This window comes from Gallinula chloropus (genome assembly GCF_964237585.1).
Source record: "Gallinula chloropus genome assembly, chromosome: 31".
NCBI classification, from domain to species: domain Eukaryota; kingdom Metazoa; phylum Chordata; class Aves; order Gruiformes; family Rallidae; genus Gallinula; species Gallinula chloropus.
Window position 1 is genome coordinate 430,083 of NC_140116.1, and position 23,046 is coordinate 453,128.

At 52.6% G+C, this 23,046-nt stretch overlaps 1 protein-coding gene across 1 annotated transcript in view; it reads right to left on the bottom strand.

Moving 5' to 3' along the window:
• Positions 1 to 22,706, bottom strand: part of DIP2B (disco interacting protein 2 homolog B) — a gene marked incomplete at its 5' end in the record, with an annotated part of 54,530 nt that extends 31,824 nt beyond the window's left edge. Inside the window, 2 exons of the mRNA XM_084277297.1 lie at positions 279 to 350; positions 22,619 to 22,706. Coding sequence (XP_084133423.1) covers positions 279 to 350; positions 22,619 to 22,706 — 160 coding nt within the window. The remainder of the gene's footprint in view (positions 1 to 278; positions 351 to 22,618) is intronic.
• Between the last annotated feature and the right edge of the window lie 340 nt (positions 22,707 to 23,046).

Genomic DNA, 23,046 nt, shown 5'->3' on the forward strand with positions numbered 1-23,046 from the left:
AGTGCTTTAGAGAGATCCATCACTGCTCTGGAACTACCAGGAATCCCGGGAGCTCAATACGAACCACCCAATTCTATGACTCTAACTAGAGGTAAAACACTGTCTGTGACTTCACGGCATCCAGGCAGCCTCCACAGTGGAATCGTGAGAGTCAGGAGCTGTGATCAGAGAGCTGAGGAAACACATACGAGACAGAAGAGCTCCGGGCTGGCGAATGCAGATTCCCTCTAACCTTAAGGCCGCGCAAAATCCTCCCACCAGCAGAAACGAGCACGTACCTTGGGCTTGTGGAACATAGGGAGCCAGCAGCTTTGCTCTCTTCTTCTCATACCCCTTTTGTGTGATGTCCCCTGAAACCAAGGAAAGAAAACTCATTTAGCCACGTCCTCGTTTCTCAGCTTGAAGCCAACTGCTTGTCTGTTCAGGGACGCAAAGGTTTCCCCTGATGCTGATACCAGAGAGGTTCTGAGACAAACAAACACGAGCACATTACGATTTCAAAGCCTCCATGTGAGGGAACTTCTGTAGTTTCCCTTGGGATCAGAGGTACCCGCTCTGCACTATGTAAATGCAATCATTTGAATCAGGACAGCTATCTAAACGGAATATCAAAGCACGGGAAAACCTAAAAAGGGAAACTTGGGAGCGCATGGAAATATCCTGTAACCACAAAGCTAAGCCAGGCTAACAAAGCAGGGTGATTCCCAAACACCACAGCAAAGGGGAAGGGAAACTCAGAGCCTCGTCTTTAAAACTAACCAAACTGAGAGCAGCTCTGGGGAAATCAAGCAAACCTACTGCAGAGTCGTTAGAGCACGTTCGAACACCCAGGGAAGGATGAACGGGCACAGATTCGACACCGCTGCCCGGCAAGCACACCCTGTGATCCAGGAAAACCCGACCTTTCATCATGTCTGTTTGACACTGAGTGAAAGCAAGCTAGGGGTTTGTGGGGTGGTTTTTTTTAACGTGGTAGTAGCTGTAATTCCACTGTTTGCAGAAAACAGATGCCTGAGCTCCACAGAAGCACAAACTCCACAAGAGAATAAAGTATTCGTAAACTTTTCCCTTTTTTAAAAAAACTAATCTGTCTGATCCTGGAGATGGACCATCTGGCCGCTGTCTTCTGGTTTAATTTCTCACATTACATCAGAACCACAAGAAAAACCAAAACGGATTAAAGCAAAAAGCCCTCCAGCATCTCAAGCCTTTTTGGAGACTGACCTGTGCTTGTAACCTCTTATCTCTTGGGGCAGAGAGACTGGAAGTGATCAAACACACAGCAGTAAGAACAGTGTTATTTGGTATCACTTCTCAGGCTAAAATCAAGCCCGTATCCCTACTAGAAGAAACTAGTGATCACAACCGGTGGGTTTTCCTTTGCTGAGAGCCTGATTACTGCAACAGAGTATTAGACACTGAGCAGCACAGGCTGCTGCCTTCGCTGCCTTACAGCATCCCTCTGCCAGACACTTCCAGCCTGATCTGGGGGGATGCCACTTCAGAAAAGGTGATTAAAGGGTTTATGGTCCCTAAGCCTCCCAACACAACTGGCATCTCCGCTAAGACATTCCAGCTAACCAGTCAGTTTGGTTATAAAGGTGACAGATGATGTGCTCAGGGAGGGAATGGACTTCAGTCCTTTGGGCTGGACAGTCCAAACCTCATACCTGGGCTAAGAGTGCCAAAGCCGAGATGGGTACTCGGGCTGCTTCCACGGAATTTTATCTCACTCCTCTTACACTCAGCTTGAGTCAGGCCCCAACAAGCCCAAACAAACCCCAGCGACTGAAAACGGGACCGTCCGTGAAGCGCTGAAATGCCAAGCAACGCGCTCATTTCCAGGCTCGCCTGCAATGTATCGCTCAGCTGGATTACCAGCTCACAGCGAGGGAACGGCTGCCAGGGGAAGAAACACGCACCCAGAAAGAGAAATTAAAAGAAAGAGCTGTGGCCAAGAGTATACACCAACAGGATGATACTCCGATGGACGGCACAGGCTACAGAACCCACCAGCTTTCCCTCTCTGTTTGGAGAGGTGGCTTCACTTCCTGGTGACAGCAGCTTCCAGGAAATCAACCTGGGCAGGACGGGAAGGCCGGTTCCTCGCACGCCGAGCCAGAGGCTTGTTTATAGCTCCTCATTTTGTGTGATTAATTCCTCCACAGGGTTTAATTAGGTTCTTGACATTGGTGGTTACAGGTGCTCCGTAACGAAACATGCGCCCCAGAAAACTGCTGGGATTGCTCAGGAGTAGCAGCACCTCAGCAGCACCAGCGCTGGGGATCCTGGCACAAGTAGCAACCCGTTCTGCTCTGCAGACTGGGGAGCACAGAATTGTCTCTCATCACTTGCTAATTCCTCACCAGTAAAAGCAAAGCAAAGCTACCCTCACATGGACCTAAGGCGCAGCGTTCATGGATCTGCCTTTGGTGTGAGACACTACTAGAAAACCAGACAGTGACCCAGGACAAAACAGGATTTCCAACCTAAACCACCATGTGATACAGATAATTCACATCCCTGCCTGGAACAATTATTCTCTGGGCATAAACTTATCACAAAATAAAAAGCCCAAAGCTATTTGGCCAGAGCAGGAAAGCTCCAACTGGCAAAATTCAAGCAAGAGAAAGAAGGGTGATCAATCCCGGGGACCTCCCTGCAGCCCTGTGTCTTCCCACTGCTGAGAAGAAATAATAACAGCAGCAATGATAACACTGGCTTCCGAGCTCCCTTTTCCAGATGATTCTCCAGACTTTTTGAGAGGCAATTGGAGCTGATGCTCATCACTCGAATCCCTGCTCTGACCACTGCAGGAGTACAGCTGGTCGTGGCGATGACTGGAAAGAGGGGTCTGGGCCTTTCCGGAGAGCAGAAGGAAGCCCGGTGATCAGCCTGGATGTGACACCTACATTCAAATCATGCGATGGAGAAGCCTGAAACTTCAGGACTCTCTCTCACCGCCCTGTGACGCCAGGCTGCTTTTTAGCAATTAGAGTTGATGATCTATTCTAAACAGCGGTGCTCAATCAGTGCAAGGTGGTAACACCAGCTAATCCTGCTAGCTCAGACAATGCTCCTCTTTCAACATCCCTGCTCCCCTTCCCCCCGCGGAACGAGAACACTGAATCATTTACTGTCTAACAAAACCATAATTACTACAGTGGAGAAATTAAGGAAAATGATCACGTAGCACACAGCATCTTCCCAACAAAGCCTCTGAGCATGTGACCGTATCGAGCAGCAGATTCAAATCTCAAAGCAGTTTGGATGTGTTTTTCAAGCACGTTTGTATGTTTAAAAACCCACAAGAAGTGGATGTTTCTAGCAGGTTACGCTCAGAGAATCACGGAGATGCTCCTGGTGCATCCATCAGCCCCCAAACATGGATGAGCTCCTCAACAGCAAACGCTGCAGCAAGGTAACACAAAAGTAAGGAGATTAATGCTCCTGTCACCACTGCAGCTGCCTCTGAGGTCTCACTCCTAGAAACCACCTTGGTGATACTGCCCTCCTCACCTACTCCCCTGCTTGCTCTCTGGGCACATCTGACAGGCAACACCTCCCTGTAGTTTCATCAGTGCAAACAGGCCCTGGAACGATCCAGCGCCAAGCCTGGCTTTGCAGAGCCCTGGATTGGGGTTTCCTGCCCTTGACCAGAACCTGATACCAAACCAGAGACACTGAAACCTAGAAGCATGACTCAGAGTGCAAAACGTTCCTGTACCGCGTGCTGCTTCCAGAGAAGCGTGAGGTGGGATGTCTGAGAAGCCCAGGCGGAGGGAGGAATGCGCTGGCGCTGCTCGGCCGCGGCAGAGAGTCGCTATCAAACTACCCCAGCGTCAAGCTGTCGCCACTGGTTATTTACTCTGCAGCTTTCTTCCACTCCCGAGGCCTGGAAATTCCAGCCACCAGCACACCCGTGATGGCTTTACCAGCGAGGATGTCCTCAACCCCAGGCTCCGGCAACCCAGGAGACAACACTTACACCTCTATTTGAGGCTGCGTGTTGGGACTACACCCGTTAAATGGCCTCACTCCCCCGACACTCTTCAGCCATAACTCCAGCACAAGAACTGTGTTTGAAACAAGTTTAGACAATTGCCTCTTTCTGTCCGAGCCCAAATGATGATGAAGCTTCCAAGTTTCCCTCCTCCTTCCTTCTGCTGAAGCCGTACATCAGGTTTTCTACTCGAAGACAACACCAAGGTTTGCAAACTATACAGTCTTCCAGGGAAAGCCACTGGTTACTTGAAAGTTAAAGCCTTACTCACTCCACATGTCAACCCCCTCCCCCCCATCAAAACAAAACCAACCCCACAGAATAAACCCCAAACAGTAAGAAAATCTGTGCTTTGCAGTTTCCCTTTAACAGCACCATTCTGTTCCCATTAAGAACATGAATAGGCCCCTGAAAAAACCCCAGCCCAGCCGCTCTGACAAAGCCCCGTTTGTCCAGCACCAGCATTATACTGCTACAGTTTCAGTACGAAGCGTTTCACAGACAGATCAGCTCCAGATTAATTTATACACACAGTACAAGTCTACTTGGCCCCAGCACTGTGGGGACTCTGTTCCACAGCTTCAAAAACCTTGTCTAAAGGCTTATGGGTGTTGCTTTATCAACTTCAAACTATTTTAATTGCAACTTTTATTATTTCTGAAGCACGTGATTCAAGGTCAGGGCTTTGCAGCATGGGCCACCCTGCACACATGGTCATTGCTGGATCTCCTCGGCACAGGGGTCCGGCGGCACTTAAGATGCACCATGAAGCCTTTTAAATTTTGTTTTACCTTTAAATAACGAATCCAACTGCTGAAACTACGCTGCAGAGTCTCTTTATCTTCCAACAGCACTGCGGAGTTCCAGATGACCCAGCGTCCTCGGTTCACCCGTCTCGGCCCATGTATTACACGCAGTAATCTTAGATGCCATATGTGATGCATCACTGGACCGGGTGAGCTAAGGACAGAGTTCGGTTTCCTGCATGCGTGTGGGTGACCGACGCAAAGGAGGTGACACCAAATCAACTTCAACCAACGACCCTCTGTTCCCCACAGAATAAATAAAATAAAAGGCACGTACGGCATCTTATTACAATTCCTGTGGAGAACAGCACCACACAGGGTCAGCAAAAGGAGTTCTCAAAAGCTCTGCAGGAGCAGGACCCTGAGCAACGCTTGGGAGCTTAGCATGGTAAATAGGAGCCTCTTGTAGACATACGACACTTGTGTTGACTGTTCTTGCGGCAGGCACGAGAACGTGCTTACTCGTGAGAGCACACGGCTTAGGCAGCATCACCGTGTCTCAGTGGTTCATTTCTGTACAGGATTTCCCGGGGTAAGCTGGTGATCACAAACTGGGCACTAACCAGTCTGACCACAAAGCCAAAGTTCAAGCCATCCCTCTTCATTCATTTGTACATCAGAACCAAAAGGCCAGAGCTACCTTGTGACAAAAGGATTTAAGTGATGACATGGATGCACAGGCAACACCGACCTTTACAAAAAGTAACATTTTTTTAAAAAGGTTCCAAAGAAATCCCCTTAAAACCTTTCAAAACATCATTAAACTCCATTAACCCTGACGGGGCTGCTAAACACAAGGCCCTGCTCACCGCCACTGACACAACTGCTGAAGTCAGCTTCACACAAGGCAGAGCGCTGCCAAGGGCTGGCACTTCAATTTTACATGTTACCCATAAAACCAGCACAGGGAGGAAAACAGCTTAATCCCAGATAGAAATAATAAATCTTGCATGTTAAGCCCAGCCTGGGAAAAAAAAACCCAAACCCAAAATCTTTTAAATAGCTACAACTTGTCATGGGGAAAAAATGCATTTTCCCTTCCGAGTGCTATAAAGGGCACGAAACCAAGGCCTCGTCACCAACAGGATTCCACCACATCTATTCGAAAGCGACATCTCCATCTACTTTTAATAAGAGCCAATGAGAAGAACATGGATTTAGACACAGGAGCACCTCACAGCATTTCCAATACCAGTCCTGCATGGCAACGCAGCGCTTAAATGAGCGCAAGGTGCCACGTAGGCCGTACTCCAAGTCTGCACTGCTGAGCAAAGTGAGGCAACTCACAACCTGTTTAAAAAACCCCGATGAAGTGATTTTGCCCTGAATAATACTTCTTCCTGACTAACACCCTGGTCAGGCACCAGCAGAAATCCGTGTGTTTAATCCTGGGCTGCGTCAGGAGGAGCGTGGCTGGCAGGCCGAGGCGGGGGTTCTGCCCCTCTGCTCTGCTCTCCTGAGACCCCACCTGCAGTGCTGCCTCCAGCTCTGGGGTCCCCAACATAAGAAGGACATGGAGCTGTTGGAATGGGGCCAGAGGTGGCCACAGAGATGATCCCAGAGCTGGAGCCTGGAGAAGAGAAGGCTCCAGGGAGATCTTACAGCACCTTGCAGTCCCTGAAGGGGCTACAAGGAAGCTGGGGAGGCACCTTTTAGAAGGGCTGGGAGTGACAGGACGGGTGGGAATGGGTTTAAATTGGAAGGAGGAGATTTAGACTGGATATCGGGAAGAAATTCTGCCCATGGCAGGGGTGAGACTGGATGGACTTTGAGGTCCCTCCCAACCCAAACCAATCTGGGATTCCACAATTCCTCAGCACACACCGAGCCCTCCACTGCCAGACTAAGTTTCCCAGGAAATGACTAAACTTCAGCAAGGGTGAAACCCTGTGATTCAGTGCTTATTCAGGAGGTACCTCATCACCTTCCTTAAGGTAGAAACCAAATTATTAGAACAGCGAGTGCTGATAACCTACTCCTAGGAGTCATCCGTCCAGCCCAGCTACAAGGAATTACACACACTCCTTGCCTACTTTAAACACCACACACTTTCTCCACAAGGTAGGCCAGCGCCGGGGCTGATTTCTCCTCAGTGTTCTCACACAATAAACCCAATGGTATTTTTGCAGCTAATGCAGCTGCACAAACCCCATCAGAATATCACTACAATGGATTTGCCTGCGACCAGATGAAGATAGAAACCAGTATGAGTTTTAACCCTGTGCCCGATTTCCCATCGCCTACCCTGTTGTGGCTCTCAGGTGCCAACAGTTAATGCATCTCTTGAAACAGGCTTTGATTTTTAAACACAAGCCAGTACTCCGTGCTGGCAACCCTCCTCCAAACCCGGCTTCTCACACAAAGCCTTCAGGTACAGAAATACAGCCCTGACCTGGCTTTAAACACGCACTAACCTACCCGGCACGGCACTCTGCATGGCAGCACTGTAATTACACGTTTCCAGATGGGAAAATACTATTTCACATCACACAGCGACGAGCTCGATGGTTACACATGGCAAAACAAAGTAATACATCGTGATGAAAGCATCAGTGCTCCAAAGATCGCTCCCCAAATAAAAGCCAGTTTAAAAAAGAGTAAATGATATAAATGGTATATTTTTTTATTGATTTCAAGAGGTGAGATCTAGTGTGACATGTCTTTCCTCGTGCCTCCTACCCTGGCTTTCCCACAGGTAACACCGAGTGTGTACTCATAAGGATGTCACTCCCATTTCACCGGAAAAAGCAGCAGAGAGGGAACGAAATACATCGTTTTTCCCAAAGTGCTGCAACCCGACACGCAAACCACAGTCATTTTACAGCATTAGCAGCTCTAGGATAGTTACTATTAAACATTATTAGTCACTGTAGTAGAGTTCCGCTACTTAAAAGCGAAAGCAATACAATTATTAATCTCTTACCCAGCCTGAAATTAGTGCACAACTCCAGTAATTTGAACTTGCAGAAACTCCCACCAAATGCCAGCAGCGTTCCCCACAAAAAGACAGGCTAAAAACTGCTCTTGGGTTTCCTATTCATCTCCAGCCTGACTAGTGGGAACCAAAGTGCTTTGTTAACTAACCTTAAACCCTCTCTGCATGTAGAAAATCATCCCACTTCTACCCAAAACACAGCCCTACACGACCAGAGATGGGCTCGAATTGATGGGGGCTGCCCCGTGGGGCATACGGGGCCCATGGGCTCCGCACAGCCTCCTCCACACAGAGCCCAAGCCATCTTTTCCGAGGAGTCCCAACTCATTCAAGTCTTTTACGAGCTGGGGAAACCAGATTTAAATTGAAAGGGCAGAAGAAACAAACCAAACGCCTTGTACAGCGTGGCACAAGCAGCAGATTTCAGGCCCCCAAGCTCAGTATGGGCTGTGTTGAGCTTTCAGTTCTGTTTACATCAGCAGCCGTGGCTTCTTGAGGAATTCCACTGCTAAGGAAACCATGCTGGCACGTCACCAGCCAGCCGAAGAAAAGCCATTCTTCTGTCAGCTGCAGTGCTCTGCACAAGAACTATCGTGCAAGAGACGGCTTCCGTCCAGGGCTTGTATGGAGCCGATGTCTGCTCCAGAAGCACTTCTTTCAGAGGCCGGAGAGCGGGAGTGGCAAGATCCTTCTTCAGCAGAAAAAGCCTTTGAGTTGCATGGAGGATCAAACTAACAGGCAACACGCTGTACAGCACAAAAAGCTGGGAGCATCCCAGCCACACACTGCAAACCCACCACAGTTAAAGAACTCTGCTGTTTTAGCAGAAAACACACACCTCTTCCAGCACACCGACACCCCCTCCCCAATTCTGCACACCAAGAGCTCTTCAGAGAAAACAACATTCAATTTTCTGGCACAAAGTGGCCTTTTAAGTAGAAAAGTCCAGGTTGTTATCATAAAGAGAAGGAACAGCACATGTCCCTTCACTGGCCTCGTGACACAGGGTATGGCAACACCACACAGGTATTTCTGTCGTTCCAAAATGGGGAGAGCCACACGTGTATTTTGCTGACTGTGTTTCCCCTCTGTTGTTTCCATCTCCAATTACCACACCAGAATTCGGGAGGCTCTGACTGGGAGCCGGTCACAGCTGAAAAGCATCGAGTCCTGCTCGAAGTTGGTGAGCACAACGCAGAGCGACTCAGAGCCTGTGTGGGTGCAGGGTCAGAGGGAAAACCCCATCGGGGTTCTTCAGGACAATCCTCTCCTGTGATGAAAGGCAATCTACCTGTGCTGGATCCGCCCTCACACACCGAGTGCTCACCTCAAAGTGCCTCGAATTTGGAAGGGAAGGAACTTCCTTTCTTATACCAGGCAGAAAAACTCCCTGTGTATTTGTGATAATGCCCCCAAGATCAAATTTATCAGGAAAAAGGGTCAAAATTATGATATACCACGTACATAAACTTCTAAAGATGTAACAGCAGCATAAATAACCTCACTCCAGCCCTACGGAAGTGCGAGTGAAACGCTTCCGTGTCACGAAACGCCTGTGCTGGCACCAGAGCTGTGAACAGGATGGCTGTCACGGCAAAATCACTTCCAGACCCAGAGGCTGAGCATTGATGCCTCGCTCCGTGCTGGGGATCAGCAGAGGACGCAGTGGGAACCCGCTGCTCCCCCCACCACACAGCTGCCTGCAGCCGTGGTTTTCGCCGGGGAGCAACGATACAGGCTGGAGCTCAGGGAGAAGGAAAAGCGTTACTTGGATGAGATGTGGTATTTGCTGGGCTGGAGCCTGGCTGGAGAAGAGGAAAAATTGCTGCATCTACTTTATGGTTAAGCTTATGGCAAAGTTACTTACAAAACAGGATGAGCCTCTTAAAAGTATTGCAGTCATAAATCAAAATAAATAAACCCCACTTTCCATATTGTAAGTTAATCAGAACGCTCTCTCTGGTTGTCCTCACATACACTACCAGAGGGAAGAAAGCCTGACAAATCTGCTAAAAGCTTTAAAAAGCCTAAATTAAATATTAATATTGTGAAAAAGGATGAAGCCAGCACAAAAACACGAGTCGCCTTCGCCGCTCCGGTTCTGCATAGCCCAGAGCTAGAGATGAAAAGATTTCTCACAAACAGGGATGCCTGGATGGAATTATGAATAAAACAGGAAAAAAACCCAGTTTTAGCTGTACAGGTCGGGATCTGCCAGCTGCCTGAAAAAGCAACGACCAGCAAAACGAGTTCAGAGTAAACCAGTAACAAGAGTTAATTGTTCTAATGAAAAGCCAAGGGGGAGGTTATCAGCGCTGCCTCGGACAGACACTGCTGCCCAGCACGAGGAGAAAAACTTGTGCTGAAGATAAAGGTGGAATCGCTCCCTTCAGAGTCCCACTTCTGATGCTCACTGAGAACATTTATCTTCCAGCTGGGTACCTGGGGATCCCCCAGATCAGCCCCCCTGCCCAAGACTTTGAGCTCCCTGGTTCTCACAGGAAAAACAACCCTGAAATGCTCATTTCTACCTAGGCACAGGCAGAGCAAAATCTAAGGAACACACAACTAGAAAAGAAAACCAACAACCCAAAAACACAAACAGGACAAAACTGCAAGAAAGTGTTGCATGAAAAAGCAAGGTGAGAACTGCAGCGGGTGTTAAACTGGGCTGAGGGTCGTCTGTGGGGACACAGAGGTAACCGACTCTCCATCACGCCTCTTGAAAAACACACGATGGGAGCCACAGACCAATGCAGGTGCACAGGGCAACTGCAGATGTTTGCCAAAGCTGCTGCTTCAGCTCCATGGTATGACCTTGGCAAAGCGTCCCTGCTGTTCATGGCCTAATTCCACCTCTGATTTGGCCAGCAGAGAAGGCAGGGATTCTCTAGGGCTCTAACTTGGGAACTGCAGCAGTCCAGACTCCTGTAAAACCTGGAAATCCAACATGACACCGTGGTCAACCCACGTGAAGATCACCCTAATTGTAGTCCTGCTCTGCTGGCTCACAACCCATTCCAGTAGCCATGCTCCAGTGTGACTCATTACCCCTCTCTGGTCTATTCAGCATCATTCGAGATAGGAGCTCGCTTCCTCCTTGGCCACCCAATCTCACAGGAATCACAGAATCCCAGACTGGGCTGGGCTGGGAGGGACCCCAAGGAGCACAGAGCTCCAACCCCCTGCCACAGGCAGGGACACCAAACTCCAGGCCTGGAGCTACACAAGGTTCCCCAGGGCCCCAGCCAACCTGGCCTTGAACATCCCCAGGGATGGGGCACCCACCCCCTCTCTGGGCAGCCCCTTCCAGCCCCTCACCACTCTCTCTGCAAAGAACTTCCCCCCAGTCTCTCCTCTCCCCCTTCCCTCCTCCAGCTTCACTCCAGCCCCCTTGTCCTGCCAGTCTCTGCCCTTTAACAAGCTGATTCCCCTCCTGTTCCTCTGCCCACTTCAGGGACGGGAAGGCTGCAGTGAGGTCCCCCCACAGCCTTCTCTTCTCCAGGCTGACCCAGCCCAGCTCCCTCAGCCTCTCTGTGTAGGGGAGCTGCTCCAGCCCTCTGAGCATCTCCATGGCTCCTCTGGACCCTCTCCAACAGTTCCACATCCTTCCTGTAGCAGGGGGCCCAGCTCTGGCCGCAGGACTCCAGACACAGGATCCTCCAGCACAGCACCTGCTGAGCTCCACAGCCCGACCACCGGGCCCCACGTTCCCTCACGCTTGGGTGTTTCTGCTCCAAAATGACAACATAAAGGACACGTTTATTAACCATCTGTTACTACGCCTAATGGAGCCGTAATCACCAGATACCAACCGTTCCAGAGAGCACTAAAACGTTCATAAACCCAGTGTGTCGGTGTAATAATATGAACAGGAAGATGCTCGACCCTTGTTTGAGAAGTGTTACCGTCACAGCAGGCTTGGCTTTCAGCTGCAGGCATAATGGGCGCTTTACAGCGGCCGGAGGCGCCGCAGACAGCGCTGCATGGCTTAGGGGGGTGAGGGGAGCAGGAAGGGCTAAGGACGTGTTGACAGCAATAATTTAAGATATTCTGCCAAGGAAGAGGAATTAAAGAATTAAAAGTCCAAATAGAAAGCTTGCAATTAAGGAAAAAGCTCCGGACACGGAGGGCTGCAGACAACAGACATCGGTTTTTCACGTAAGTAAAGTTCGTGTCATGCTACACAGCCATCCCTTGAGAGACAGGACGTTTGGGAAGCGAAGGAACCTCTTCTCTGCAATACCCCTTGTACAACAGGATCATTTCTTCTTGGGCACTGGGTGTCCCAGAAGAGGAACACAGCACTGCACAGATAAAGCAGGCACAAAATGAGTCCTTGGGGTATCCCAGCTTAGATCTTCCTCCCAAACACAATGCTGACCTGTCTTCCTCAGCGACAGCCAGCCTGAAGCACCCCTAAAACCCACCTTGCCAGCTGTAGCACCTCAGGCTCTACTCTAACTCCAAGAGACGATCCCTTTTGGCCCCAGCTAACTCTGCTGGGGGAAGGTGTAAGGAAAATTTCTGCACTGCTGCAAAAACACCAATGTGGAGAAGCCACAAACACAGGATGTGCTCACAGCCACCGCTTCCATCACACTTCTCCACCGCACGATACCTGCATATCAACCATGCCATGCACTGAGGCCAGTGAATATTTCATGTTAAAAGCTCCAAAAAGGGAAAACCCAACCCCTGGCCCAGAAACACAGCCTGATGAAGTTTTGCTACTTGAGCTCATCTCTTTTTTCATCTTCCAGCACACCCAGCAAACTGAGAACAGGGATTCATCACATGGAGAAACCACCCGTCAGAGGCAGACATCCCTCAGGAGCCTGGCCACCGAAGCCACCTCCTTCCCTGTGATGGGAGTGAAGTCACACACGGGCTGTGAGCAGCTCACCCAGGGACCGGCTCTGCGAGTGTTCTCCCGCAGAAGATGCTTTCCCCAGGTTTGGTTTCATAGCTGGGTTAAGTGCTGCTCTGACAGACCCAGGGGATGAAAATCCCCAGGATTAAGCACAAGATCTTCCCGTTCAAACACAACAACCAGGGCCTGGAGAGCTAATGCAGACTGATGTGTGATGGTTTCCATGCGGCTGCCTTCATCTGCTTTACACGGGAGGCCAAGCAAGGCCCCGGGGCTGGGCCAGCGCCTCAACGGGCACAGGTTTCCGTCAGTCTCTAACAAAGGCTGTAAGGAATTGGCAAGCTGCCCTGGCCGAGCTGCCTTCTTCCTTTCCCTATGTGCCCCATTCACAGATAACACAGGGCGGCTCTGACTCCGCACCCTGCACAATGAGAGGGAGAGGATATCACAGGAAACCCTAGTCAGCTTTTCCCTCCATGAGGTAACTCCCTGGAACAACCAGCGCAGCCTCCTTCGTCCTAACCCTACGTAACACTTCCACAGCAGAGGATGCCTTCAAAGCTCTGTTAACTGGTTCAGTGAGTTAAGGAGAGAGGTGCCGGCTGCAATCACTTGGGGCAGAACGCGCTGAGGGAGCAGAAATCCACCTTTCAACTAGGAACCCCTGCAACAGCTTCAAACAATCCCTTTCAAAGGTGCAAACAGCCCCAACAACTGCCAGCTCACTCCAGTGCAGCAGTAACTCTTGGAGACTTTGTCACGTTTCACCCATGGAAAACCTAAGCTGCTCTTAAATCGCTACTCCTGAAAGCAGAATTCCAGAAGAACACCAGAACACCCCAGCTCCAACATCTCCAGGTCTCTCCACTTCACCAGGCCCTTTCGTTCTTCCTTCCTCGGAGTATACCGCAGGCACATGCTCAATAACAGTCCCAAGGACCACATTTCATACAGAGCCCAGCACAAGAGAACAATGTGAAGCAAACAGTTCATGTTTGGATGGGAACAGAAAACCCCAAACCTTCACCTCTGTTAACAACCCCTGGATGTAGCGATAGCCACGCGGAACAGCCCGGACTTTGGGCCCCCTTCCCAGGAGCAGCCGCTACATTACAATCAGAGGAGGGAAGGGGAAGCGTCCAACTTTCCTTAAGTCTTTCTTACCCCAAAAATAGCTTTGTTCAACTTTATTGATAAGCCAGTTTATCCACCACAAGAGGGGAGGGACCTCCCACACACCGCTACGTCACACCCGGCAGTGATCCTAACACACAGGCCGCAATTCTCCTACACCCAAACGCTCTCCTCTCCGGCTTCCACGCTCCAAGCAGAGACTACTTAGGAGTGGTTCTACCAAAGCTCCATACGATGAGTGACACAGTGACAGGCCGAAGGGTAATTACATCTTCCTGTTCGCTCCGTCGCCTGGGCGGGCTTTTCTAAAGGCCTACTGCAAAGAAAAGAGAGAGATTTGCCTTGAAAGCCTTCCAAGGCCACACCAAGGCGTTGTATATAAATTTTCTGGTTTGGGGGAAACAGGAGAGCAAATTTCTCCACCACCGGATCCACGTCTCTGGTCGGAATTCCTAAACCAGCCTCTGGAAGGACTTGATGGCAACCAGCCCTACATGTTTTTAACAGGCCGCAATGTTAAAACAGGACTTAACAAGCAAAGCCTATCAAACCCGGGAATAACCAAACAAGCAGCGATGTTTGCTCAAGGTTTCTAGGTGTGGCTGCAGCCAAGGAATAATAGGATTATTTATATCTGACTCATTTGCTTTGTCTTTATCCAGGATTCTCCCTGTTTGCAACTCAATTATTGACTTTTTTATCCTGCCCCACCGGGTTTCTTAAATTCAGGATATTTCCAAGAAGGGCTTGAGCATCTAAAGCAGAGAGGAGAAATCCCACAAATACAGTTGGGTTCTGTCAACGTGACGAAGCAAAACTTACAATTGCCATCCCAGCTGAACTACCTGAGTGGGTAAGAACATGTGAAGATCCCAGCACGCTGTACAGAGACCCATTTACCAGCTGTCAGGCTGCATATTTCAAAGTCTTCTCCTTCATAAGGGGTGAAGGACCCTCATCTACAGAGCAGAGAGCTGAGCCCCAGCCCTGCTGCCGCTGCTCTGTGCCACCGAGCACTCAGCTCTGTGCATCCCGGCTTCCTGCCCGCCAACCCAAAATAACAGTACTTCCCCCTTGTCACCGGGGCAGCTTCCAATCCAAACTGCTAAGAATGGAGGTTTTCATTCCAGTTACAATAAGAATTGTTCTTTTTTTGTTCTTTCCCCACAAGGGATCACTTAAAGTTTCTGCCCTAAGAATAAACACAGGTCTCAGCCTCAAAAAAAGCCTTTACAAGAGCACTTTCCTTTCCGAGATCTGTTTTTGCTGACACAAGCCAGGCTGCAGTCTCACACTGCTGCGGGTTGGCTGCTTGTTCAGGATTCCCACAAAACCTTAGAAGAGCCATGTGGAAGCGACCTGCCAACTCGGTCACCTACAAACACCTTCACTGCCAGTGAAGTGAACCGTTTAGTTTTGGGTTTGTGAGCTGGGGGTGTTCAGCCTGGAGAAGAGGAGGCTGAGGGGAGACCTTATCCCCACCTACACTGACCTGCCAGGAGGGTGCAGAGAGGCGGGCAATGGTCTCTTCAGCCAAGGGACAGGAGATGGGACAAGGGGCAATGGGCTCAAGCTGCACCAGGGCAGGGTCAGTACAGATGTGAGGGAAAAGCTCTTCCCTGGCAGAGTTGCAGGGCTGTGGCACAGGCTGCCCAGGGAGGGGCTGAGTCACCCCCCTGGGTGTGTTTAACAGACGGGGAGATGAGGTGCTCAGGGATATGGTTTAGCTTAGGATGGGAAGGGTTGGACTCAATGAGCTTAAAGGGCTTTTCCAACCTTGGGATTCTGAGATTCCATAAGTAAAGTGCTGAGAGGTGACAGCACCCCGAGCCAACACCACTGCCAAAGGCTTCCTTATGAAACCAGGACTAGTTCTTGAGGACAGACCATAGGAACACACAAAACACACACACACACACACTCCTCCACTCGAGAAGGAAGGAGTCAGCTGAAACCAACTGTTCAGCACGGGGAGCCCCACATTCATCTCACCAAACACCATCAGCACCTTGCTAGAACCACCCATGGGACACACACAGATCCTTTTTTAATGCCAGAAATGGAACACCTTTAAGAGGCATTTTCTGCCTATATTCAATTAAGGGAAGGGGAGAAAAAAGGCAGCAGAGTTTTAAGCTGCAGATGTTTATTCCTCCACCAGCACCGGCTGAGGATGAAGGAGCTTTTTATCTCGCGCTCGCATCACCTGACTCGGCTCTCCCAGTGCAGGGTGAATAATCACTGCCTGGAATTTGCCATGTCACTTCCCAGCTCCTGGGAGGAACTCGCCTCCTCCTTGCCACGGTGACGATGCACAACCGAGCAGGAGGATCAGCTGCCAACTACACACGGCGCCGGCTGGCCGGAAAGGCGAAGAGGGGCCACGTACGACCGCTTCCACGGAGATGTGTGTGGTGGTGATGAGAGCAGGGTCTTCCGTCAGCACTGGGGAGCTCTACCAGCATCCATCAGAGGAAGGGATAAGGCAGAACTTCCTCCAGCAAGTTACCTACACTGATCTTGGAGAAGATTTATTACCGACTGGTATTAGAGGAACATCAATGCTGCTGCTCCTAAACCAGCTGTCTTACTGCAGAGCAGGCTGAAGCCGGGAAGCACATGCACCAGCTCCTCTTCCCAACTCACCCTGCATCTCCAGGAACAGGACGGTTTAGTTCTCTAAGTGCTGGAGGACTATGGTGTGCAGGAACAACCTCCCTGCTGCGAGCTAAAGGCAGGCAAAACATCCCGGGCAATTCTCTTCCACCACAGCGCTTCAGACCGGCCCCGACCCCAGAGGCAAGACGGGCCTGCTCTACCCACTAAGTGAAGCGGCTCCCACGGCTACGGCCATCCTAAATGGAATGCATTATTCCTGCATTAAAACATATGTTTTTCAAGGCAGCTAGCCATCCAGCTGCTCCAAGAGAGATTACCCAAGACCTAATTTTATCAGGCAGGGATACAATCCTCCCGGTTGTTTTTGCTCCCTAGGGACAAGGAGCTGGTGAAATCAGGTTGCCTGACTGCTGGGGAACAATTCTGAGAGGCTCAGTTGCTGCTCAGCCAGGCAGCAGCTCACAGCCTGGGCTCCCAGCAGACACCAACACATGCCCCGTGGGCTCCGTGGGCTGTCACCCCACGGAACTCAAAGTCCAGAAAAGATCGTGTTTTATCAGCAATTCTCAAGCCAACAAGAATCAGAAGTTTCTGTTGGGAGAGAAGTGCTGAAGCTTTAAGCAAACTTCTTCCCCCCCCTTTTTTCCCCTCAATCAGCTGAAGTTACACTAATTAAGGTGCTCGCTCATAACAGCAGCCAAGGGAAGTTAAGTCACTGTTACGTCAACTCTCTGTGGTAGAAGTGGAACCTCTGTGGTCTGTATGTGTTCTGAGCAGAGCTGCAGCAACTCAGCTTTGAAGTTCGAAAAGAAAGAGCAAGCTGATAGAAAGAGGCATTTGAGTCTCATCTGGCTGGTTTTTATATATATACTTTGAGTAACAAGACCCAGCACCAGCAAATGTTATCCAGAATGAGAAACACAGGTGTGAGGCTCTTCCCAGGGCTCTTCATCAAGAAAGGAATGGGAAGATTCACGCAGCAGATGGAACGCTGCTGCCCGCAGAGCATCCGCTGGCTGTAAATCACCGTTTCCTCACACACGCTGCAGATTTAAGAGGCTCCCATTCCAGTCAACAGAACGGGACATCCTGGCCCGATGGCTCTTCCCTGATTTTAAAAAATCTCCAAGAGAAATTCTAGATCAGATCAGCCTCAGCAGAGGAAGGCTTCCATCCCTCTCTACTAGGCCAGGTCCCCGAAGCAGCCGAGCCACTCTGGGTCAGGAAATGCTTTTTATAACCACGAGACGCGCAGCAGCTCAAAGAAAAGCGGCTGAAGGAGCGATCTGAAACACATCAAAACAGGATACTGCCCGCTGCTGCCCCCACCTCGGGGACTCCTGGCCAGGAGTTCACTCTCTGGCTTCAGAAACTCACCGCTGAATAAACAGGATAAATCCAGGGAACAGAAAGCTTCACGGCAGAAAACTAACCAGACAGAGGGGATCAGGAAGGAGCCCATCACCCTTCCACTGCACTACCAAGGGACTAGAAACACGAGGTGTCCCCGGCACACACACTTCCCTACGGAGCTCTAAGCACTGCCCGGTGAGATGTGGGTGTGAGGGAGCAGCCATGGGCTCCATGCAGCTCGGCTCCCGACAGTCACGGTCACAGCTGAATATTTCATGCTGCTGAACTGAAAATAGAAAACTGAGGATCGGTTATCTGGGACACCAGGACGATCGCACACGGCTCCAGCGCAGCCCTGCCAGGGTAACAGGCCTGATTAACGTCCCCAGCCCCAGCATCCAGCTGAAGCTGCAAATATCACCCAGACTCTGAGTAAAAGGCAAACTGGGAATCGTTGCTCCCAGATGTCCCCTCCACCCAGCTGAGGAAAACTGGTTCTAACTCCAGGAGGGCTTCAGAGAAGCATCAGGGAGGAGGTGGAGGACTCTTCAAAGCCTCTAATTTCCTCCTCTCCCCAAGGCGAAGGGTCAGAGCTGCAGCTTTTAGAAACAGCTCCGAACTCACTCCTCGCTCCCTCAATACAAAAGGAAAGACAGATGCACAGACACAGACCCACAGGATGCCCAGGGTTGGTGCCAAACTCCCTGTGCTCCCACTTGAGGCCATCACCTCCTGGCCTGTCCCCACAGACACTGAGAAGAAGCTGGCCATGTCCCCATGTCCCACCCTTCAGATATTAATAACCATTGATCAGATCCCCTCTCAGGCTTCTTTTCTCAAGGCTGAACAGTGTGGGGTAATTCAGCTACAGTTTAGCTCCTGCTTTAATATTTTATGACTGTCTCCAAGGCTCATAACCCCATATTCTAAGGTGAAACTGTGAGGTCTGTGGAGGTCAGAATACCAACAGTGAGACTTCATGACCACAGACCCTAAGGACTCAGCCACTGTCCCTTAGAAGACCCTCACCGACTTCGACAGGCGCCCGGGCCAGCAAAAGCAGTGAAAGCCGAAACATGTCATTTCTGAAAGAACAGAGAAACACCGTAATTCCATAGGAAATCCTGAAGCCAAGTAAAATAAAGGCTCTACCCACTTTGCTTGAGTCACCATGTTTTCCCCCAGCGAGGTTCTGGCCTCCCTGGCTGGACGTCGCGTCCCGGGGTGCGACCGTTCCACTGATACCACTTTTTCCGCACGCGCCGCATCCTCGCTGCCCCTTCGGCTTCCAAAGACCCTGACAGCAAAAGGAACCCCTGCAGACAGGGTCGTGGTTCCTGGGGCAGAGACAATCGGCTCTGGAAGGAACGAGCGGAGCACAGGTGGGGGAATAACCACAGGACGGCCAAACGAACGTACGTCTAACGAGGAGAGGGTGGGGAACCCGGCTCCTTCTGCGCACACAGCGAGAGCAGTGGCACAGTAACCCCGTCACACAGCCTGGGCACGGGTGACAGCACATTCCAAGGGCTGAGCTGCTAGATGGGGCTGGAATCTCTCCAGAGAAGGAGACTCCACACCCCCTGGGCAGCCTGTCCCAGGGCTCCCTCACCCTCACCGGGAAGAAGTTCTTCCCCATATTGGTGTGGAACTCCCTGTGCTCCAACTTGAGCCCATCGCCCCTTGTCCTGTCCCCACAGACACTGAGCAGAGGCTGCCCATGGCCCCCTGGGTCCCACCCTTCAGCAATTGATAACCATTGATCAGATCCCCTCTCAGGCATCTCTTCTCCAGGCTGAACAGCCCCAGCTCACTCAGGCTTTCCTCATAGGGTTGTGTGAGGATCTCACCCCACGTGCAGGAGCACTGAAGGGCTTCACACGAACATTTCCAGCCAAATACGGGACGAATCGAGGCATTTGCCTTGTTCTGTGACCTCATCTGCACACACCACAAGCGCTTTAAGAAGCAGCATCACACAGAGTCACCTTCAGGCACAGCTGCAGCTCAACCCCCCAGGCCTCAAACTGAGCCAGGAGCTCACCGAGCCGCCACAGCCGGGGTAAAAGTCGTCTTTAAAGCAAACATCCCCGGTGCCTTTACTACGTACAGCAGATGCAAATGCAGAGAGAGCCCTTCCCATCATCAGCGATGCAGAACGTGGGTGTTACTGACAGATGAAGCACGAGGAAGAAGAAAAAAACCCACCCCCAAAAGTGAGAAAAAGAGGGAAAAAACACGATTAGCAAGTGGGCCCCGGGCTTCACACAGCTCTGAGACCCCACTCCCTCCCCACACACAGCTTCTGCTACCCAGCATCGCCACTCACAGGCATCGGCAGCGATCCCTCCCACGAGGGACCGAGGTGTCCCCGGGAAGCGTGCGGCACTTCACGCTGCGAGAAGACACCCCACATCTTACCCACATGGAGACGCGAGCGAGTGGGGCTCAAACCGACCCCTGAGAGCCCCAGACGAAGAGGCACAATAAAAGACTGAAACCCACCCAGAACGCAGCTTCTCTCCATCAATTAACAACTGGCTGTTTCCTGAACCCTCTGTGTGATGTCTTATCCGTGTCCAGGAATGGGACTACCGCGACCTCCGCGAGGAGTCACCGCGCAGAGGTGTGATCAGTCCTGTTGCTCTGTCCACAGACTGTTCCTGAAGAGTCTCCCAGCTCGTGGCTGCAAACCACCACTTCTATCTGAGGCGTACATCAAAGTAACCCCCTCCGCTCTGCGCCCTGTGCGCTGACACGGCCCCTTCCACCAGACTGGGGTGCCTTCCTCCCCCCGTGTTGTGGTGAGTTCTCCACGCTGTGGTGGGCGATGCTGGTGCAGCCCCACACAAACCTCTTCACCTGTTTTCCAGCCTCCTGCCCCCAAAGCCGCCTCCCGATGTGGCGTGTTGGGACTCACTTCCCGGGGGAAGATCTGACACCAAGGATGGAGCGATTCCCTCCCATCCCATCCCATCCGTGCCATCAGGGACCCCAGGCTCAGTGCGCAGCCTCCCTGCCCATGCAGCTCCTTCTCCTCCTCCCAGAGCGAGGTGCTCTCACCCAGAGCACCCGATGGAAATATTTACACAGCGACCAGCCAAGCCCGGGCACGAGGCAGCAACGAGGGGGCGGGTGGAACAAAAAGCAAAGCACTGAGTGCTCTTATCGGAGCCACAGCCCCCCGTGACACACGGAGCGTCGCTGCCCTGCTCAATAAAACACTTCTATTCCCTATTGTCTACCAGAACCGGCCCGCAGCTCCATCCAGCTGAACGCTGCACACACATACACCTTCGAATCTTTAAGCTTAAGCCTCAAACCAGGGCGTATCTTCCAATGACACAATGACATTACCTCCTGACTCAACTCGGCTCCTTTACAGGTCAGACCTCAGTTATCTCGGCCACAAGACACCGCGAAACACGTCTGCAGGAGCTGGGGGACGCGGCCACGCAAAGCTCTTTGCATTCATGGGGTGGGTTTGGGGTTTTTTTAACAGGAAAAGTGATTTTTCCCTAAAAAACAGGAAGCACAAACAGATCCATCACACGCACATTAAGAAGCCGGAGTTAAATCCGCAGAGGGGTGGTGAATTTGATGTACAGAGGCTTGCTTACATAACACAGCAAACTTCTCTCTGCAGCGCTGAAGTTTAAGCTACCTGAGCAGCTTGTTAAAGATTAGCACGACGGCACAGCCAGCCGGGCTCGCACAGGGACTGCCTGTATTCTTTGTGCTGGAGCTCGCAGCGCTGTATGTTGTGGGGTCAAACTCCAGTGGGGGGTCCAGTATCGCTCAAATGAGTTTTGGAGGACAAAAGCCAACGCTCCAAACACCCAGAAAACTCTTTTTAAAAAAAAATAGTAAGTTCATGTCATGTTTTGAGAACTGTGGGTGTTGTCTGACCCTTTTGTTAGCGTGGAGGACCCCAAACCGAGCACCGGACAGCATCGGCACTGGGACAGGCTGCCCAGGGGGCTGTGGAGTCTCCTTCTCTGGAGAGAAGTCCTGTGCGACCTGTCCCAGGGAAGCTGCCTCGGCAGGGGGTTGGACTGGGTGGTCTCTGGAGGTCCCGTCCAACCCGTATGATCCTCTCAGTCTGTGAGCTATGGCTTCGGTTAAACGCTCACCCGAGGGGAACCCGAGAAGAGCGTCTGACAGGGAAAAACCCACCCGACTTCACCGGCTGATATTAGAAAGTTTGACCCAGAAGGCGTGGAGAAAGTGCCCGGCGGGGCTGGGGGCGGGTGGGTTTTCCTCCTCTTCCATCAGGGGACGGTTCTGCCGCATCGGCCACCCGGGCAAAGCGGCCGAGCGAAGGAAACCCCCTCCCAGCCCGCCAGGTCTCCCCGGGCGCAGCACCGAGGGGCTGCGACCCCGCCGAGCGCCCGCGCACCGCAGCTACCGGCTCCACAGCCCCCCGGGTCGGTCCGTCCCTCCCCCGGCGGCGGTTTGGGTGTTCGGAGACAAAGACGGAGCCGAGCGGGGCAGGAAACACGGGGCGGAACAAAGCGAGAAGAACCCCGCAACCCCCAGAGAAAGGGGAAGGGGCCGGGGCCGGGGCGCTCCGCCCGGGACGCGCCCGGGGCCCGGCCCGAGCCGCCCCCAGCTCCGGAACCGCGCGAGGCCCCCGCGGCGAAGGGACCCCCCCGCATCCCCCCGGGAGGCTCCGCCGGGCCGGGCCCCGCTCGCAGCCCCGGGCAGGGCCCGTCCTTCCCCCGCACCCGCCCGCCATTCCCGGCCTCCCCGCACGGAGCCCCTCGCCGCCCGGTCGCTCTCCCGCCGCTCCCGGCCCCGCATCCCCCGGCCCGGCGCCTCCCGCCCTCAGGAGCCCCCGCTGACCCGCGCCCCCGCCCCCGCGCGAAGGCCGGGCCGGGCCGGCAGCCCCTCACCTTCGGAGAGCTCCAGCTCCAGCTCGGCCAGCTGCTCGCGGACCTCGCGGGGCAGCGAGGAGACGCCCGCGGCCGGCGGCTCGGCCATGGCGGGCGGAGGGGCCGGGGGGAGGGACGGGACGGGACGGGCCGGGCCGGGGGGGAAGGGGGGAGGCGGCTCCGGCCGGCGGCTCGGCGCGGCGCGGCTCCGGCTCAGCGCCGGCGGCTCCGGAGCGCGGGCGGAGCGGGAGCGGCCGCCACCGCCGCCATGCCGAGCGCGAGCGCCGCCGTCACGTGACGGGGAGGTGCGCGCGGCCCGCCCCGCCCTGCCCCCCGCGCGCCCTCACGCGGCCCGCCCGCGCGCCGCAGCCTCGCGCCCGGGGCCCGATCCCGCCCGCGTGTCCGCGTGTCCGCGTGTCCATCCCTCCCTGGCCGTCCCTGGGCCCGTG